General features: G+C 45.8%; 2 protein-coding genes across 4 annotated transcripts in view; both read left to right on the forward strand.

Moving 5' to 3' along the window:
• Positions 1-3,393: 3,393 nt before the first annotated feature.
• PFDN4 (prefoldin subunit 4) lies at positions 3,394-8,557 on the forward strand. The gene is made up of 4 exons (XM_032960623.2): positions 3,394-3,513; positions 6,118-6,222; positions 7,010-7,150; positions 7,600-8,557. The coding sequence occupies exons 1-4, from the start codon at positions 3,490-3,492 to the stop codon at positions 7,729-7,731; spliced, it is 402 nt and encodes a 133-aa protein (XP_032816514.1). The 5' UTR covers positions 3,394-3,489; the 3' UTR covers positions 7,732-8,557.
• A 1,497-nt stretch (positions 8,558-10,054) lies between these two features.
• LOC116945929 (uncharacterized) overlaps positions 10,055-19,091 on the forward strand; it is a 75,206-nt gene continuing 66,169 nt past the window's right edge. Inside the window, exons 1-2 of one of the 3 annotated variants that reach the window (XM_076069656.1) lie at positions 10,055-10,569; positions 11,765-13,272. The gene's annotated coding sequence lies outside the window, so the exon portion shown is untranslated. The remainder of the gene's footprint in view (positions 10,570-11,764; positions 13,273-19,091) is intronic. The other 2 variants (XM_076069655.1, XM_076069657.1) reach the window with 2 other exon arrangements.

Genomic DNA, 19,091 nt, shown 5'->3' on the forward strand with positions numbered 1-19,091 from the left:
TCACAGTGGTTTACTGCAATTTCTGAAGGAACCCCGAGGGTACAAGTTTCAGTCTCCTGGCTACACCAATTGGGATTTGGCCAGAAGACGTCATAGCAGCCTCCCCCCCCCCCCCCCCCCCGGGGCCTCTCGCACAAGCTTAGTTAGAGATTAGATTTGTGGTTTAGTGCCAATTGAATGTGGAGGGGTTACCAGCCCCTCGCACCGATCCAAAGCAACCCTTTGGCCACTGTGGTGGCTACAAAAGTCATGAGGGAAATGGCCAATCGAAATTGGCCCTCCCCCCATGACACTGCTCACCACAGCATTACCGTCCGGCACCAATGAGGTCGGGGGTTGTTTTTGCCGGACACTCACATACACTTTCAATCTCAATCACACACACGCAATCATGCGATCACCCAGCCACACCACCTCCACCACCATCTTTTATCCCAATTCCATCTCCTCTTCCTCCGTCTCCTCGTCCACCACCAACACCATCTCTTCCTTCATCTTTTCCTCCTCTGCTTCTTCCTCCATTTTCTCCTGCTTCAACACTTTCTCCTTTACCTCATCCACAACCTCGGTCCTCTCATCAGAGACCTGGGTGAGCGGTGAGGAGGATGGTGGCTGCTCCGGCTCCGCTCGTTCATCAGCAGCTCCAGAGCCCTGCATACTGCCAGAAGTGGTGGTGGCCATGGTGGCGCTGACATTGCTGGTGGCCACCGTCTAGAGCCAGATGTGAGCCAGCACCTGTGTGGGCATCATGCGCTGATCCGGATCCCATCTGGGGGTCATTTGCTGCGGATGAGGGCGGAGGACAACACACTCCACCTGGTGCTAGACGCGCCGTGCTTCCGACCTCCAGCTTGGTTCGTCAGCAATAGCGATCAGAGATGCCCTCCACATCAGAACGCCGCAAATTAATTCCAGCACGAAATCCGTCCAAATCGAGACTGGGGGCATGCCCTGTTACACCCCTGTGCGCGTGGAGCTCGCAACCCCCGACAAGTTAAATATTTATTTTAAACAAAATAGGTAATAAAGGCAAGATTTTTAATAGCACACGCTTTTATTTTCACTAAAAAGAAGCAAATTTAATTATTTAGAATTGACTAGGTAATATTTCCTTTAAATGCATTGGTGTTATTGAGTTTCGAATCTAGAAAGTTATTGAGTTTGTTTTGAGTTAGGGCGCTGGACATATCCGCGGAAACAACTGGACATCTGCGAGAGAAAAAAAGAGCTTTACAGCTCATCGGATTCCACCCGCATGAAGACTGTGGGCTGTCGCGGCGGATGACGTCACGGCACCTCCCCCACCCAGCGTGGCGATTGCCACACGCGTACACTCAGCACACAACGGGCACGGGCTTCATATCCGAAGACGCCGATTCGTCTAACACCAACAATAACCGCCATTCGCCACTAAGTGGCGGTGGCGTCACCACGACGCTTGTGCCAGGCTAGGTGCACCTTGAGGCTACCACGTGAAGTGTCGAACGCCCGCGCGCAGGAGGTCACGGGGCAGACCCAGGTGCCACGGGTCGACTGACTGAGATGACTGGCTGATGCACCACCTGTGCCCCCCACTGTGCCAACCTGCTGTGCTTTAGCCACCCGGCGCTCCGCTTGTTGTTGTGAGCGTCGCTCCTCCGCCCTCCGTTGTTGTTGGAGGGCGACTGCCTCCAACTGCCCAGTAGCCTTAAGGTGCACCTAGCCTGGCACTATCCCAATAGCGTCCTTCACGAGCCTCCTCCACAGAGGCCGATCTTGACACCGCTGGTACCAGTCATCGGCAAGTCCACTCAGCTCCACGTCCTCCTGTACCACATCATTCCATCTCTTCTCTAGCCCGTGCCTCCTGTACCACATCACTCCATCTCTTCTCTAGCCCGTGCCTCCTGTATCACATCACTCCATCTTTTCTCTAGCCCCGTGCCTCCTGTACCACATCACTCCATCTCTTCTCTAGCCCGTGCCTCCTGTACCACATCACTCCATCTCTTCTCTAGCCCCGTGCCTCCTGTACCACATCACTCCATCTCTTCTCTAGCCCGTGCCTCCTGTACCACATCACTCCATCTCTTCTCTAGCCGTGCCTCCTGTACCACATCACTCCATCTCTTCTCTAGCCCGTGCCTCCTGTACCACATCACTCCATCTCTTCTCTAGCCCGTGCCTCCTGTACCACATCACTCCATCTCTTCTCTAGCCCCGTGCCTCCTGTACCACATCACTCCATCTCTTCTCTAGCCCCGTGCCTCCTGTACCACATCACTCCATCTCTTCTCTAGCCCGTGCCTCCTGTACCACATCACTCCATCTCTTCTCTAGCCCGTGCCTCCTGTACCACATCACTCCATCTCTTCTCTAGCCCCGTGCCTCCTGTACCACATCACTCCATCTCTTCTCTAGCCCGTGCCTCCTGTACCACATCACTCCATCTCTTGTCTAGCCCGTGCCTCCTGTACCACATCACTCCATCTCTTCTCTAGTGCCTCCTGTACCACATCACTCCATCTCTTCTCTAGCCCGTGCCGCGTCCGTCTAATATTAAACTTGAGACCAAACATTTAAAACCACTACCGCGTTACGAATGAATACTTTTATACATTTTTCTTGACTGACCTTAACAGTTCTTTCGGTAAAGTCACGTAGAAGGGAAACAATAAAATATTTTTATTTTATTATTATTTTATTGTTTCCCTTCAACGTGACTTTACCGAAAGAACCAAGAATATGAATCCCTGCAGTCACGAAAGCTTTAAATCAAAGTTGTAAAGGTGATTGAGCATTTGGTGTGTGTGTGTCTATAGCTGGACGACTATGGTGTCTTTTCTTTCTTTTTTAATTTCCCCCCGAATTCGATTACGGATCGCTATCGGCATCGTGCCGTGAGATGAGGCATTGGAGCGCTAGCAGGGCAAAATTGACCTCAACAGGTTTATTTGTGTTTTTTACCACGTTTCATTTGTTTTATTTTCTTCTTCTTTCTCCTGTCCTTAATCTAAGTTCTTGTGGTTGTTGTTTTTGTTTGACTTGCATCCCACTGGGATTTTTTGCACACAGCGTTGATGCTTTTTTCAGGAATATTTAGCTGTTTTTTTCATGGATTTTCTGTTTTGCACAGTCACATCGTCACTTTAAGATGTTTTCCTTGTTCGTGTTTTTGTTTGTTTGTTGTGGTTGCACCCGATTCAAGAGCCGAATGGCTCACAGGGCTATACCAAAATAAATAAACTAAAAAAAACTAAACTAAAAAAACCCTCCTGTCAAATTTTGATTCAAAACACCTGATGATGACCGTTCGTGTTATGGTCGAAACGTCGTGAGAATTTTTATTGTTTTATATATATTATTTTATTGTTTCCCTTCAACGTGACTTTACCGAAAGAGCTAAGAACCTCCTGCCAGTTAATGCGTGCGCCGATTCGTCGGTCGGCCGCCGCGCGAATCGGCAGTTGAGTTTACCACGAGCACGGGGCGTGCCTGGTGTTGGTGGACATGGCGGCGACTGTGACCAAGGGGGTGAGTCGTGAGGATCGCGAACTTGCTGACCAGTGGCTCCGTGTCAAACACTCGCACCGTTTTACACTCCGTCTTCTTGTTTCTTGCAACAGGGACATGGAGTTTTTCGGGGCCGCGCGGCGTACGGTCGTTTCAATACTGGCAAAACAACCCCCGCTCGCCGCCCCCCCCCCACACACACACACAATTTTTTTGTCTTATTTGTGGTTCTCCCTTGTGATGGGACTTTGTAAGCCGAACGCTGAGCTTTATAAGGGGCACGGGGTGATCACTAAGGGTCTGAATCGGTCTGTGATAAGGTAAGGCACTGACGATGGCTTGACGGATATGGCAACGAGACAGGAGTCGGCGTCGATGTCACCGGAGCGTCGTTTCCCCACGTCTTGACGCTTTTGCATTGCTGCTGCTGCTACTAATATAGGTTTTTTTTTTGGGGGGGGGGGGTTAGGTTTAGATCACGTAAATATAAATGTGTCGTTAAACCCGTCACCACCCGACATAGCCATTTGGTAAGATGTCACGTAGACAAGACATGCCAATTCGTTACTGCACCAGCTTCCTGACTCGAATTCACATCTTAACAACGGGTTGTCGTTCCGACGTTCGATCCGGAATCATTTTAAATGTTAATCTTGCGCGTACTGTGGTGTGTCTCTCTCGAAGGCTGCGTCTCTTTCTTAAAGCCAAAGCTAACGTCGCGTGATGATTGAGTTTGTATAATGTTCGATTCGAAACGGTGTGGTCGAACCCGAGTTTAATGCGGTTGGGCCTCAGGCCCATCCATTCATTATGGAGGCGTGCAGAGTTGCAGCTCCAACCGAGCTTGTAAGAACGAATGAATGACAGGTTCATTTAAATTGTAGCTGCAGTGGTGATACTGTCACGGAAAATTGGCTGGCCCCGTCCTCGTTCAAAAAACGTTTGAAGGTTTTTTTTTTAAATATAGCGAGCGATTGTATATATATATTACTGGGGCGGGGGAAGAGTTGGCGTATTGGTTAGCGTACAGCGTCTTCATTGCCACGAGAGGCCTGGCCATCGGAGTTCAGTTCGTTCCCACACACGGCTAACGTCAGTGGCGAATGCGAAATTGTAGTTGTTGCTCTGACACTACATCAGCCGTCCGAAATTAGAAGTGGTGGCGAACGATATCTGAATCGGTCCCAGGCTTACCTCACTGCCGGAATCCGCCCCTAATGGACGTTGCGAAAGAGCTTCATAGCTCATCGGATTTATCCGGGATAAATGAAGATACTGATTCTGACCAACCTGGCACTGTAAGTCAATCAACCATAGTCACTCTTGGGTGGAGCCCTTCAACCAGAGTGGTTTGACGAGGTGCTGCACATTGTTATACTGTATTATTGTGTTATCGTCATCTAAGAATGACCGACTAAAGCTCGACAGTATAATTCAGGAGGGCCCCACACGGTGATGTTTGGCCAATTCCATTCGTGTTTTAAATGTTTGGTGGGATGCTGCAAATGGCTGTGAATCGATTCGTTCATAAATGTTTTTTCTTCAGCTCACCACTATTCGTGCGTTCATTTGAACCTGTGTAATTTTCCTAAATGCAAATATTGAGGAGACGTTAAAAATTAGGAGTTGCAAAGTTTACAAATGAGACGACGCAGGCAATACAAGCAATACTATGCATATGAGGAGACCATACAAATCTGATAATATAAACAAAACTGGGTAATTGGTTCCAGAAACGAATTGGTTCCGGTTGTGGCATTTTATCTTAAAGATGTAGAGGGGTGGGTCATTGTTATTTATTGACCTGCGGACAACAATCGGCAGAGGGTGGCGATTATTGTCTGATCAATTTGAGAAATAAGTACGATTGAAGTACCTTGAATCCGTGTCAAAGTCTTTGTGTTTTGAGAATGATCCACGAAAGCAGATACCAAAGAGCTACCTCTGCTCCCTTCAAACGATGATGGCTGATGGATTATTTTCTCGTGGTGGAATAGCATCAAAGCAGAGAACACGCATGAGAGGATTACTCCCAACAGAAAAGGAGTGATAAGAGTCTAGCTCATACACAGGACAAGGTAGACTATAGCATCCCAGGACAGTGTGTTATAGCGACGGTGTGGTGATCTCTACATCAGCAGTTGATAGAAATTGACTTATGAATGTGAAATATTTTATTTAGTAACAATTAATTATTGTGGTGCCTTTAATGCATTTGAATTGATTTAATACCCTGTATTGGTAGATGGAAGGGGCAGTGTTGTAAGTGCCCCTTTCATATAGAAGAGGATCGTCTAATTTGATCAGCATCATCCAATACTGGCTTGGCATCAAGTGGACATTACACATTCCTTTGGCAGGACCTCGGTTTTTTTCTTCACAAAACACACATTGTTGACCTCCCACGAAGTGGTGGACTGTATGTTGCAATGGTAGGAGATAATGTGGGCACATGCAAATGAGAGCTGTAAAGAAATTACGAACACATGATTTAACAATTCTGCAAAGTCCGAAGCATCACTACAGAGAGAGCTTTGCATCAACATTGGTGAGAGATTGGGCAGTGAAGCCGCATGGCGTTTGTTGTCCTGGGAGTGTGTTGATGGTCTTGACCAATCTTTGCAGGTGGAGGACGTCAACGTGACGTTTGAAGATCAACAGCAGATCAACAAGTTCGCAAGAAATAACACGAGGCTAGTTGACCTGAAGGATGAAATAGAACTTAAGAAGGTAAGGCGGGAAATTCACCTCACCCAGCTTTTGTAAGAATATGAAGTGAATGTTCAGAAATGTACAAACGAACCGTTTAAAATGTGTTAATGTGTGTTAATATGGTCAATTTGGGGCAGTTTTCAGCAAGGTCGCGTGATCTTGCTGAAAACCACACCACGAGTGTATGAAAAGTAATTTACTCAAATATGTTGTTCTTTGTACACTTCACATGTATTTATGGAAGAGTGCTTTCTGGAAAAGTGTATATATGGCGAAAAAGTTACAGTTTTAATTGGTTTGCGTATGATTTTATCTTTTCAAATTACAATGCTTCTATACTACGAAAGCTAGGCATTTCCATAAAAGACAAAAAATAAGGTTTCCAACATTGTTTTATTTTAAAAAGGGGTTTATTTGAGAAATTTGATGTAACGCCTTGATGCACTTTTGAAACATTTAATATGATTGTGTGCAATTTTTTTGTATCATTTGATTTTTCAATAAATTAATTTAATTTTCTCTCCGCCCAAAAGTATCTATCTTTTATGCGTTGCTCTTTGATGTGGCTGGCTTGCCAGATGTGGTGAATGCGAGAGTAAATGACCTTTGCCAATTGCTGCAAGCTGCCAAAATATGCAGTAAAAACAGAAGCGAAAATTAAAGTTACAGCTCAGCAGAGGTAGCTTGAACGCTTTGAAGAATTGTCAACTTCACCATTGGTTTTAATTTTGATGTACACCACAAGTATGTTATGTTAAATTGTAATTTCTCCCTTGCGGTGGCTCTTTTCCTTTCTTTTGATCAGAAAGAGCTGCAGAATCTGCAGGATGCGGCCGATGATCTGATGATGCTGGACGATGACTCGATGCTCATCCCGTACCACATTGGAGAGGTGTTCATTTGCCACAGCCAGGAGGAGACTCAGGAGATGTTGGAAGCTGCGAAGGTGTTCTCCGCACCCATGAGTCAAAAGCAGTAACCAGTCATGTGACGTTATGAGAGTTTGAGGTTGGGTTCTAAGAGTTATGCATCAGCTTATATGCAATTTATTTGCATGATTCATCTCCAATGCAATGCAGACCTCGGTGACTTTGCTTTCATCATATCCATGTACTTTAAAGTAGCATTGAGGCAGATGCATGCCTTTTGTTGAAAGATTGTCCCGATCAACTCACAACCTAGCATTCTTTCAGAAATTCCTCTTGTCTTCCATGTTGAAATGGTATTGTGCAATAATGTATTATGCCCATAGTTATAAGTTGTCTTCAAACATAAGTTGCCGTAAAATGTAGAAGTAGCGCCGTCTTGTGTGCTTTGCCGTTTCATTGAAGTCACATTTCGGGGCAAGTTTCTGTGTTAACGTGGCTATATGTAATGGATGTTCGTGCGCAACAGAAAAGCATGGAGGAGGAAATTGCTGCATTGGAAGCTCGTGCCGTCACCATCAAGAAGCTGCTGTCGGAGCTCAAGGTGCAACTCTATGCCAAGTTTGGCACCAACATCAACTTGGAGGCAGATGAGGAGTGACCAGTCCGGCCGCGATTCACATCAGAGGCATCGAGGAAGCAGCTCCATTTTATTTTGGGGGCAAAGGAATCCAAAGCGACCACCCGCAAATCGTGTGCATTGCGAGTCGATGACTTGTGCTCTAGCCATGCTAACAAAGTCCGGGTGGAGGAATAAGTTGGTTGTCAAATGGAGGCTGGCAAACCCATATTTGCCTAACAGTGGTTCCCAAACTTCGCTTTTTGTTCTCTCCTCTACCCCAACGTCAACAGATTGTCAATCATAAGTTGAACGAGATCGATCTGTGGATGGTGTACAGCTGTGTGATGGTGTCTGACGCTTTTTTATTTTTACATCCATTCAATTAAGTTACAAATTGGTTCGAAGAGCTCTCTTGTAGAGACTCGAATAACCAATAACTGCACACATAAACCTACTTAAAGTTTGTATGTACACATAGGTGAAGTGCTTTCATTTTTAATAATTTTATTGAAATGGAAACATGAGTTTCTTATTGCCAACGCATGCCAGTACTAATATACATGAATGTTCACATATGTGTGTGTACTCTTAGTTTAAGTACTTTGGTTTAGTGTCATACTTTGAGTTGCCGAAATGTATACTAAATCGTTTGGATATTTAAATAGCATTCTATTCTATTTAAATGAATAACTTAAACCGAACGAGACATCAGCAGTTGGTAAAACTAAACCAAACGTATGCAACTTGTTCACATTAACTTCTGTTTTGGTTACCTGACATTTTTGTTGATTAAATTATTGACTTTAAAGAGGAGTACTGTATTTCACATGTATTTTTCTTTTGGAAATAAAGCAATGATGCTATATATGGTACAGTGCGAGTTGTGTTAATGTGGTACTTGGCAAGCTATCACAAATGTGTGTGGTGTTCCTTTGTGCTGTCTCCTTGAAGTAACATTGCTGACACCATCCTGAAAAAAAGTATTGCTTAGAATTATGTGGGTGTAGGCAATGTGTTATTAAGAGTCGTGACTGAAACCGCATGCGTTGCTTTCGACACAAACCATTTCAATATGGAAGCACCCTGAAATTAAATTACATCCTGAGCAAGCCATTTTTTATTTGTGAAATGTAAGCGCATGCAATTTTAAACAGTACCACAATTGTAATATGTTTTCCTTCCCCAAGGTCTGGCGATGTTGGGCAAATATGTTTAAAATATTGGGTAAAGAATTATCCTTTGTCTAAAATCACATGTCTAAGTTATCTGGATAGTATTAAAGAAGCGCCACGCCCATTGCATATTGAGAAGTAGACTTTGTTCTGACATTTCTAACACTGACACTTGACCCAGCTAAACCTGCCAAGCAGATGTAAATCTTCAACCGTTGTCTCTTACCAACAGCGCAACGGCTGTCTTGACAAATTAAACATAGGTGTAAAATAAGCTTGACCGATGTATAGAATTCAAATTAAGAACAGATTGCTGAAAAGTAATTGGACGTCCACAGCGCCAGAACAAAGTAACACAGCCAAACGTGTTCTTGGTTCTTTCGGTAAAGTCACGTAGAGGGGAGAGACGGAGGAAAAATAAAGTTGAATACCTGTGGGCAGTGGTCAAAATGAGTATGTACGGCGGTATGGCATTTTGGTATTTTATGGAACACCAAAAGTATACTAGACCGGTTCCTATGCCTATAGGAGGATGTTTCCAAAGAGGGGTGGGGGGGACTTAAGTAAACATGGTCTGCAGGTTTCATATCGCAACTTCTATATTTCCGTGTTGACTACTGCCTGAAAGTCATTTCAGCTGAGAAGTGGCATCTAAAACAGGCAGTGAATGGAACTTTTCATAACACATAAACAGGCTCTTGCTATAATCTTCTGCCCAGTGGCTTGTCAGGCTCAAACTCCATCTCCTGTTCAATCTTGAGCCCCCCTACCTTCCTTCAAGTCGCTAATCAGTAGCCTTGTAAAACGAAACTTTTTTATTTTACCAGGTAAGGCCCCGTTGAACTATGTAGCTCTTTTTGCAGGAGCGATCTGCCCACAAATGATTGCTCAACGAAGTGGCTCATCACGTGGAAATGTATAGCGGCCAAATACTCTAAACGCATGTGGCTTATAAATGTGGAGGGAAAACCCGGAGGACTCGGAGAACAATCCACGCTACAATGGTGAGAACATGCAAACTCCAAATATACAGCACCAGGCGTCAGTGTCGGGATCGAACCCACGACCTGTATACCAAGCGAGGTGGCACCTCCTGATCTTTCCCAACATACTCAACATCAAGCCTTTTTTTTAATGACAGCCGTCAACAAACCCAATGCTCACTGCCTTGCAAGTAAAAGCGTTCACAGCCAGCAGATGTCGTGGTTTACCCTCTGCACGACGAACACGATCACCACGTTTGTGGCAGCTCAGCGGCACTGCTCGGCACCCCAAACATCATCCGACTCTCCTCCCCCACGCCACCACCACCATCATCATAAACCACCACCACCCCCCAACCAGCGCCGACTGCTTTAAGCGCTTCCTCTTGCGAGAGGAAACGAACTAAGTTTTGGATGCCGCTGCTGTTGGCGGTGCAGTGACCGGGTTTGTGCTGCTGTGGGAGTCGTCGCCTCTTCTTCGTCAGCTACTCCAGCGCACCGCAGATAAAGGTGGGGAGGAGGAGGGTACTGAGAATTCCGCACCGGGGAATCGTGCAAATAGGGGGCATCTTGAGTGATGCCCCATCACCAACATCACCAACACCATCAACAGCAGCAGCGGCAGCAGCACCACCACCACCATCTCAATCGCTCACTTGATGGACATCTGCAGCCAAGACAACAATCCTTGCACATAACGCTGGGAGATTTGGCATCGTGATGTGAGTGGCGTCATCATTTTTTAATTGATTGTAATGTATGGTACTATGTGTTTCTAATAGGATAGACTATGCCTGTTACTGTGTATATTTTATAATAGTATAGACTATGCCTGGTACTGTGTATATATTATAATAGGATAGACTATGCCTGGTACTGTGTATATATTATAATAGGATAGACTATGCCTAGTCCTGTGTATATGTTATAATAGAAAATCCTATATTGTTTTGAAGCTTTCGTGACTGCGGGAATCCATACTCTTTGGTTCTTTCGGTAAAGTCACGTAGGTATAAAATAGCAGCAGATCATGCTTTCACACCTGATGACGGACGCTTGTGTTGCGCCCGAAACGTCTTTATTTTATTCTATACATACGTGACTTTACCGAAAGAACCAAAGAGTATGGATAGACTATGCCTGGTCCTGTGTATATATTAGAATATGATAGACTATGCCTGGTCCTGTGTATATGTTATAATATGATAGACTATGCCTGGTCCTATGTATATGTTATAATAGGATAGACTATGTCTGGTCCTGTGTATATGTTATAATATGATAGACTATGTCTGGTCCTGTGTATATGTTATAATATGATAGACTATGTCTGGTCCTGTGTATATGTTATAATATGATAGACTATGTCTGGTCCTATGTATATGTTATAATATGATAGACTATGTCTGGTCCTGTGTATATGTTATAATATGATAGACTATGTCTGGTCCTGTGTATATGTTATAATATCATATACTATGTCTGGTCCTGTGTATATGTTATAATATGATAGACTATGCCTGGTCCTATGTATATGTTATAATATGATAGACTATGTCTGGTCCTGTGTATATGTTATAATATGATAGACTATGTCTGGTCCTGTGTATATGGTATAATATGATAGACTATGTCTGGTCCTGTGTATATGTTATAATATGATAGACTATGTCTGGTCCTGTGTATATGGTATAATATGATAGACTATGTCTGGTCCTGTGTATATGTTATAATATGATAGACTATGTCTGGTCCTGTGTATATGTTATAATATGATAGACTATGTCTGGTCCTGTGTATATGTTATAATATGATATACTAAGCTCGTGTATGCCTTGTAGAGTTTTGAATAAGGCTCGGCTAAAAAACAAACCACAGTTCTGTCGGGCGTTTTGTGTGTGTGTGTTTGTTTTAAAGATACTGAGATGGGCTGGCTTATATGTCGCATTCGGTTCAATGGCAAAACGTAAAGGGAGCGCCTCACGTCTGCCAGTGGAGCGAGCAAGTGAGCACACATCCATGGTGTCATTGAATACACGAGGCACTTGGCATGTGCACACACGAGCGATGGCATAGTGCGGGGATGCAACGCAATGTTGCAGGTGCTGCCAGCTTTTTTGCAGATTAATAATTATGAATGGGGTTACGTCGTTCGGTTAACAAGCCTGTTGGAAGACGGATCAATGTTGTACGATAGCTTTGTGTAATTAAGGAGCGTTGGTTGCATTGGCAAGGTGGTTCGTTCGGCAATAGGGTGTCGGCGGACAGGCGTGTGACTTTTCACAGTCGAGTAGTTGCTCTGCACAGCCTAGAAAAAATAATACTCCCGTACAAATAATATGCGGTTGTCAATATTCGTTCGCGAGATTGTAATTCATTACGAAGCCAGCAATACATCTTACCAATTGCGGTGCCATGATGTTTAAAACGTACAACTGAAAATAAGTTAAACTGCAATCACGGCTCTTTGCGAGAGGTGCAAGCTTGCGATTACGTTGAGCTACAGAAGCAGGAACACTTGGATTAGAGAACTTCTTTCGCACCGTACGTAGCCAGCCGTGCAAATCGGAGGTGCGGGTCAAGCGCAACGAAACTAAACGCGCGAAGAATTTCTAAAGAAATACGCAGGTGTGCCGGCATCACGCAACTGTTATGAAATGTAAGTGTGGATTGGGCAGGAGACGTCGTTGGGAGGGTTGATGGCCGGTGGTCAAGAATAGCGATCGAGTGACTGCCAAAGCATGCGGGTAATGGAACACGACCGACAGACCGACAGACAGGGTTCATCTGTCGAGGAGATGGAGCTATAAGATCAGCTCGTGCGCGGGTGCTGGTTGAATCGTTACATCGCAGGAGCGTGATAGGTCCTGGCGACTGATTAGCGAGTCAGAATCAACCGTAATCTTCATTTAGACTGGAGGAATCCGATGGGCAATGAAGCTCGTTTTCACAGATGTCCAAATAGGAGGCCCTAATCCAGCAGTGGATTGACCACGGCGATGAATTTAGGACATTCCGTCGCTGGCTCGCCGTCTTACAAATTCCGTGTTTCCACGTCGTCACCGACATGACCGCCACCGAAGGAACTGAAAATTTAAGCCAAAACCAAAACCACCCCCCCCCCCCCCCCCCGTGAAACAGACGCTGGACCGGTTCAACCGGAACTCAACTTTGGGTCGAGTCGCACGATTCCCACCACCACTGCTGTTGCCAATTTTCCGGCGTCGCGTGGCAATGATACCATCGAGCTCATGACGCTAATCAGCGCGTGATTAACTCGTAGCATTTAATTTGTTCCGAAAACGACTAATTGCTGGAAGTGAACCGGCCAAACCGTCTCAAGAAGGAGCTTGACAAACAAGAGGAGTTTTAAGGCGAGAATCAGAGTAACGCTTCCTTGGGTTAAAGCTAACTTTCCGGCACAGGTGAGTGTCACGTAGTCTAACACCTTGTGTATCCGATCGTTCAGAATTGCACTTAAGTACCGGTCTGTACGTTACTTTTACCCGATAATTGTTTTCGATGGTGTTTTATTCAACATTTAACACTGCATTGTTATTGGCGATTTCGTGGGTGAGGAGTGAGTTGGTTGTTATTGGTGGTGGACGTCAGCGCACTGCGCTTCAACCCGAGCACATTAGTTCAATTCCCTGCCACGGCTAGCATCAGTGGCGAGTGATGTGCCCCCCGCCCCCTATCCATTCACTCACCTAACACTGGTGAAGTATGGTCAATCAACCCCAACGACTGGGGATGCCGTGGAGGAGATATTTAGCCAGCAGTGGATTGACAAAGGGCTGCGAGTCATTTGGTAGTTATTGTCGGAAGTGAAAAAGACGTGTATAATTGTTTAGTCATTGGAATTTCAGAACGACGTTGCGAAACACCACCAGTATCTAACCTATATGCGTTATGCAGCATGCATTGCCTTGCGGCAGTTTTCTACAAATCGTCGACAGTGCATGTTGCATGATTCAACACACTTTACCTTTGCCAGGGCATGAGCAATCGCCGAAAATAGGTACGTATCGTGATATACACCCGAGAAACACACCCACACACACATAGTTACGCACATCGTTGATGCTTGCAGTAACTTATTGTCGTGTGCTATGCATTTTTTGTTTAAGTTATTGACTCAAATTTCAAATGCTGTCATGTAAATATTTTGCGTGAGAGTCTCATCCACACCACGTGGGTCGTGGAGGTTATTTGACCAAACCTCACCACGGTGTCCGGTGTCACTTCTTGAGCATAGCCATTGGAGATTAGTTCCATCTAAATGCGTCCTTATGAATACACTTTAAACTATTCCTATGCAACCGTTGTGGTCGAGAAGATCCCCATGGACATCGATGCCTACTCACCTGATTAAAGCGATGGAAATGATCGCACTGAGCGTGCTTTCCAGTGCCACCCACGCATTTTGCTGGCACCCCAAGTTCACACAGACATTGACCGTCAGATACATGCGCACACAACCACACAGATGGGCATCGACATATCCAGCATGTGTCCATTAACACGGCGAATACATACAAAACGGGGGCAAGGGTGGCGAGGGCTTCCCTGTGTAGGTATTGTGTGCATGTTGAACTACTTGCGCACCGTACGTAACCCAAACGTGCTAATCGTATACCCATAAAGGTATCGTGAAAAAGGCTGAGCGGAGACATGGATGACAGTGCCGACGGATAGCCACGGCAGGCGTGTGATGCTCGATCGGTGACTCTGCAAGATGGCATTGGTGTCTGTTTCTTTCACAAGGCGGGGGAGTCGATGAGCGACGTTTATACATTCGTGTCGGGGTTGGTGAATGAGCCAGTGGGCGGCTAGAGGATGTGGCCTGGCGAATATCTGAAACGCTGCCGGTGAACGTTCGAAACGGGACCAGTGGCGATACGCCATGGTCCAATGGTTTGAGTTCGCAGTGATGAGGCTGCTCTGGTGCCCAGCCCCGCTATTGTGATCGATGGGGCATCGGGATGTGACCCCCTGCCAGGGGGCAGACTTGTTGGGGCCCCAACTGTGAGCAACACATGAAAGGGGGCTCCTGGCACCGCACTTAACCGAGCATGCTTTTTTACACTTGTCAACCAACTTTTTTCCCCTTTCCTTAATAATACTGCATGTGGCCTTAAAAAGAGTATATAATAGGTGACGTTTCGGGCAATGGCCCTTCTTTGCAGCACATAGAGGGGCCAGAGATGTAGAGCTAGTTCGATAGACTTTCCAACTTGACACTGTACGCATTGATGCATTATCTCGCTTCATGTCTCTCGGTAACACGCTGTCGCGATAAATCTCGAACAGATGATCGACTATTAATTAAATGCAAGTTGAAGGTTGTGTTGCTATCAATAACTTACGCTGTCACTCGCGAAGTATGCGTCTCGTCTATTCTCTGGTGTGACGTCACATCCATGTGCAGCTCAGGAATAGAAATGTTATTGCTGCTAAATTAACAAAAAATTCCGAGGACAGTGTTGGGGAGGCGTTACGGAATTCATGATCGTACTTTGCATTTTCTCGTTCTTGCATTCACGTCGCATAAGGCTTCGCAGACTTGAGTGAGACCTGAAAATGTAATGCCAGGAGCCTGTGGGTAGGGTCAGTTGTGGAAGCAAGCTCTCATTTAGAAGGACACAAACTATGCATGGCGTAATGAGGGTGTACAAAGGCGGTCCGGCGTGGTGCTGGCCACTCACCCCCTCGTGTACCGTGCCAGCCTTCATAGGTGTCTGCTAACAGCGCTTGCTCCTACAGTCTATTACAGGCCATACGGGGGGGTGTTTGTCTTTGTACAAGTAACAATCCTATTTGTCAATACACTGCTGAAATAAAGGTGGCTCCCCAGACCGTGCGGCCCGTGGGGAGTTTTTTGAGACCATACTTCACCATGCTGGTCAGTGCCGGTTGGTGAGGGTACACAGCAAACACGTGGGGGCATAGAAGTAGAACGCAGTGGTGGATGTTTGCTGCCAACGTCCTCTCCTGCCCACCACGGAGTTCGGCAGCCCCCTATGGCAACCTGTGCATGGTGGCCACCAACTCAAGCCCAGATCCAGGCTCGGTTTTCTGCCATCTGATAATATGGGGGGGGGGGGGGCACATTGTTGGTGATCAGGTCACTTTGGCAATAGTGAACACTGCATCTTCAATCTGGGGTGCCGCGAATTGTTTTCAGACGGCCGTCGGTCCCCTTGAGAGAAAGCTTCTTGTCCCCATCATGCCATCCCGCCACAAGGCTGGGGTTTGAACTCTAACCGTACAACCGCTGATGAGTCCCGATGCTGAAGCACTAGCACTCTGTTCCGTAACCATCATCATGGAGAGGTAATATGGAAATGAAAGAAAAATACGAAAATATGATAGGTCTGCCACTTCAACCCAGAGGGGTAGAGTCCGCCCCTTGAGTGTTTTCACAGCTGGACCCAGGCTGGGGTGTAGTCTTGAGTGAAAGAAAAGCCCCCTTTGGAACATTGATTTACAACATATTGAGCCGAGCCCCTTCCCAGGGTGGAGTGTGGCCAATAGCACTAATGCCAATTGACAAACATCAATCAAGCCACGGCAGCAAGGGTTTACGTGAGCACTTAGGAAAATAATTTACTTGCTAATCGAAGCGTAATTTATGTCGGTGTCAATTTTATTACAATCTTGATTTTTTAAATCTCTTGTCAAAAGAAAATACCTCCAGTGTTTCGTGGAGTGCAGTCCTGTGCTAAAGAATGTGGTATGATAATGAGACAGTGCTGTTGGGTTTGTTTGTAAAATAAACTCACATATGGAGTATGCTACAGTATTTTACATGCAAAAACAAGCACTTCTGACAGTACACACACAAACACGGAGCCATTGTAATGTCACATGGAACATATGGACCTTGTAAGCTGGAGGAGCTGGTTTCAATCCCCGGTCAAGGTAGGTTTCTAGAGCAACTGCTACACCTTTGCTCACCCAGCAGTAAGACCGGCACGTTGATGCAAGCCAATTGATGGATTTTCATATTGTGGGGTAAATGTAGGTACCTCCCCCCCACCCCATCATCTCCAAGAACACCCTTCTGACCAGCATAGGAGGGGAGTATTAACATTTGCATAAAGGAGAATTAAAACTTGAAATTGTACATCTCATTGTGAAGCGTTAACTCTTTCGTGGCCTGTGTAAACTGTAGTCTGGCAGCTGGCAGATTACTTCTGGCCAGATGACCAAAATAAAACCTGTTGAGCTACTTACATAAGTTTAGGCCAAGTGAATGGGTCTTAATCATTAACCCTGTAATCAATTGCATCGGAATGACCTAATTGAGAATGATTATATGAGTGGAAATCAATTGGCTCTGCTGTATTATCCCATAAGCCTACACGCAGCTGTTGGTTGTAAAGAAATGTCAAGGTCTCTCTCTCTCGTGCTGTCTTAAGCATCATGCTGTTTGCTCAAAGGCTCAGAAACCCACTTTGTATCGAGGAGAAGCAATAAGCACTCGTATTAATGCTATTTACCATTGCAGCTGTGCAGATGCTGGTGGGTTTGGTGCACCAAACATTCTTGGGCCGAATGCCAATCCAGAAAAAAAGACGACTCGGTTAGTCTGCCAGTTTCTGTTGAGCCTGAATGCAAATTGATAACAAACAAAAAAAATTGAAACTCGGCGGAGAAAAGTTTTCATCATTCGGCAATGTTTACTTTCCACGGCATTGAACGGATGCTTGATTCGTGCGTGGACGGTCTGCATTCCCTGGGTGAGCTTCCCTTAGAGTCTCTTCCCCCTCCTACTCCCACCTCCCCTCCACCTGGCTCTCTCTCTCTCGAGTATTTTTAGCGAAATGCAAGTCGCAGTCAGAGCGTGAGAATCTCGCAAGCCTCTGAGTCTTGACCCTGCGGGAGAGGCGCGGGGGCGGGGGAGTAAGGTTGCGGGTGGAGAACTGAAGAGTTTGGGGTCGTTGAAGTGTGGGCGGGATTCCTGTCCGTCATGACCTTCTCTGCTCATGGCAAATCACTCAGGAAGGTGCCACTTGAGACCTCTTATCGCCTCGGCGGCAACAGCAAGCAGCGGCAGCGGTGGCATTGCTGCTACGCAAGGAGCCCCTTTTCCTGATCTCAGGACTACACGCCTCCCTAATTACAGCGCCACCGTTCCGTGGACACGCGACGCAGTCACAACACGCTCCGGTCCGGCTGGTCGTTTCCTCGAGCCTCGGTCAGAGCGACGGATCGTCCACGCCGTGCCGCTGACGACGACCCGCACTGGGAAGCGTGTCGCCGGTTATGCACGGCACACCTCCACAAAACGAGTTAATTGTCCACGAGATACATTTTTTTAGTTGTTCCAGGATTTGTTTTCCTTTATGTTAAATTCCATTCAAATTCCGTATTTGCGGGCGGGGGGGGGGGGGGGATTTGGGGTGTTCAGCACATGACTGTGAGATGCTGAACTGAGCGCTTGAATCGATGAAAAAATGTGAGTGCGGAGAGAAGGTTGATGGGAGCCCGTGTGAAACGGCGCTCTCCATTTGCTCTCATCCACACCTCCTCTAATTTGCCGTGGCAGCCGTGCCGTCTCAACACTCGGAACGCCACGAGTTTTAAGTAAAGTGGAGGGTGTTTTTTTGCTGTTGTTGCTATTGTTCCTTCAAAGGACTGTGCACTCCATCGCAGAATGCAACGGACACCTGTAGCATTACTTCAAGTGAGAGCCAAGATAGGCTTTAGCCTCGGAGTCAAGCGTGTTACCGTTTCGCCGTGAAATCACTGCAGGTTGTAAACTGACGGCTTGAGAAGGAAAAAAACTGACAGCGCAGCTGGTGTGATCTGATAATTGTGGATTTTCAATTGTATAACGCACAGGGGCAGAATATACTGTGGTGTGCCTTTGTATACCATTATCCGGCAAAGTTATTATCTGGATTTGTTTAATCCTATGTAATCATATCACACGTTACACGAAGAAGGTTTGCGTTAAGAAGAAGGCTTAGCATTGACGGAAGTGTAAATGTGAGTGAATTCACGCGGGCCTTTAGTAACTTAACTGGGGCATCAATTGCGTTGCTGCGGTAATACGTTTACAAAATAAAAAATGATGTCCTGGAAAGTTAAATTAACCATGACGTGTTCCATCGTCATGAATTTAGACACGGTATACTCAGTTTAAAATTGTATGTGCAATGCGTTATTTATTTTTGATTGTTACATCGTGTAATTCCATCATCATTATCCATTGTCTATGCACTGCTGGATGAAG

Source organism: Petromyzon marinus, chromosome 25 (genome assembly GCF_048934315.1).
Source record: "Petromyzon marinus isolate PM22_M1 ecotype Great Lakes invasive population chromosome 25, UKy_Petmar_22M1.pri1.0, whole genome shotgun sequence".
Lineage (NCBI taxonomy): Eukaryota > Metazoa > Chordata > Hyperoartia > Petromyzontiformes > Petromyzontidae > Petromyzon > Petromyzon marinus.

Coding starts and splice junctions, on each gene's coding strand:
- PFDN4 (XM_032960623.2), top strand. CDS start 3,490: ATGGCGGCGACTGTGACCAAGGGG. Junction 3,514..6,117: donor CGGCGACTGTGACCAAGGGG/GTGAGTCGTGAG, acceptor CAATCTTTGCAG/GTGGAGGACGTCAACGTGAC. Junction 6,223..7,009: donor ATGAAATAGAACTTAAGAAG/GTAAGGCGGGAA, acceptor TCTTTTGATCAG/AAAGAGCTGCAGAATCTGCA.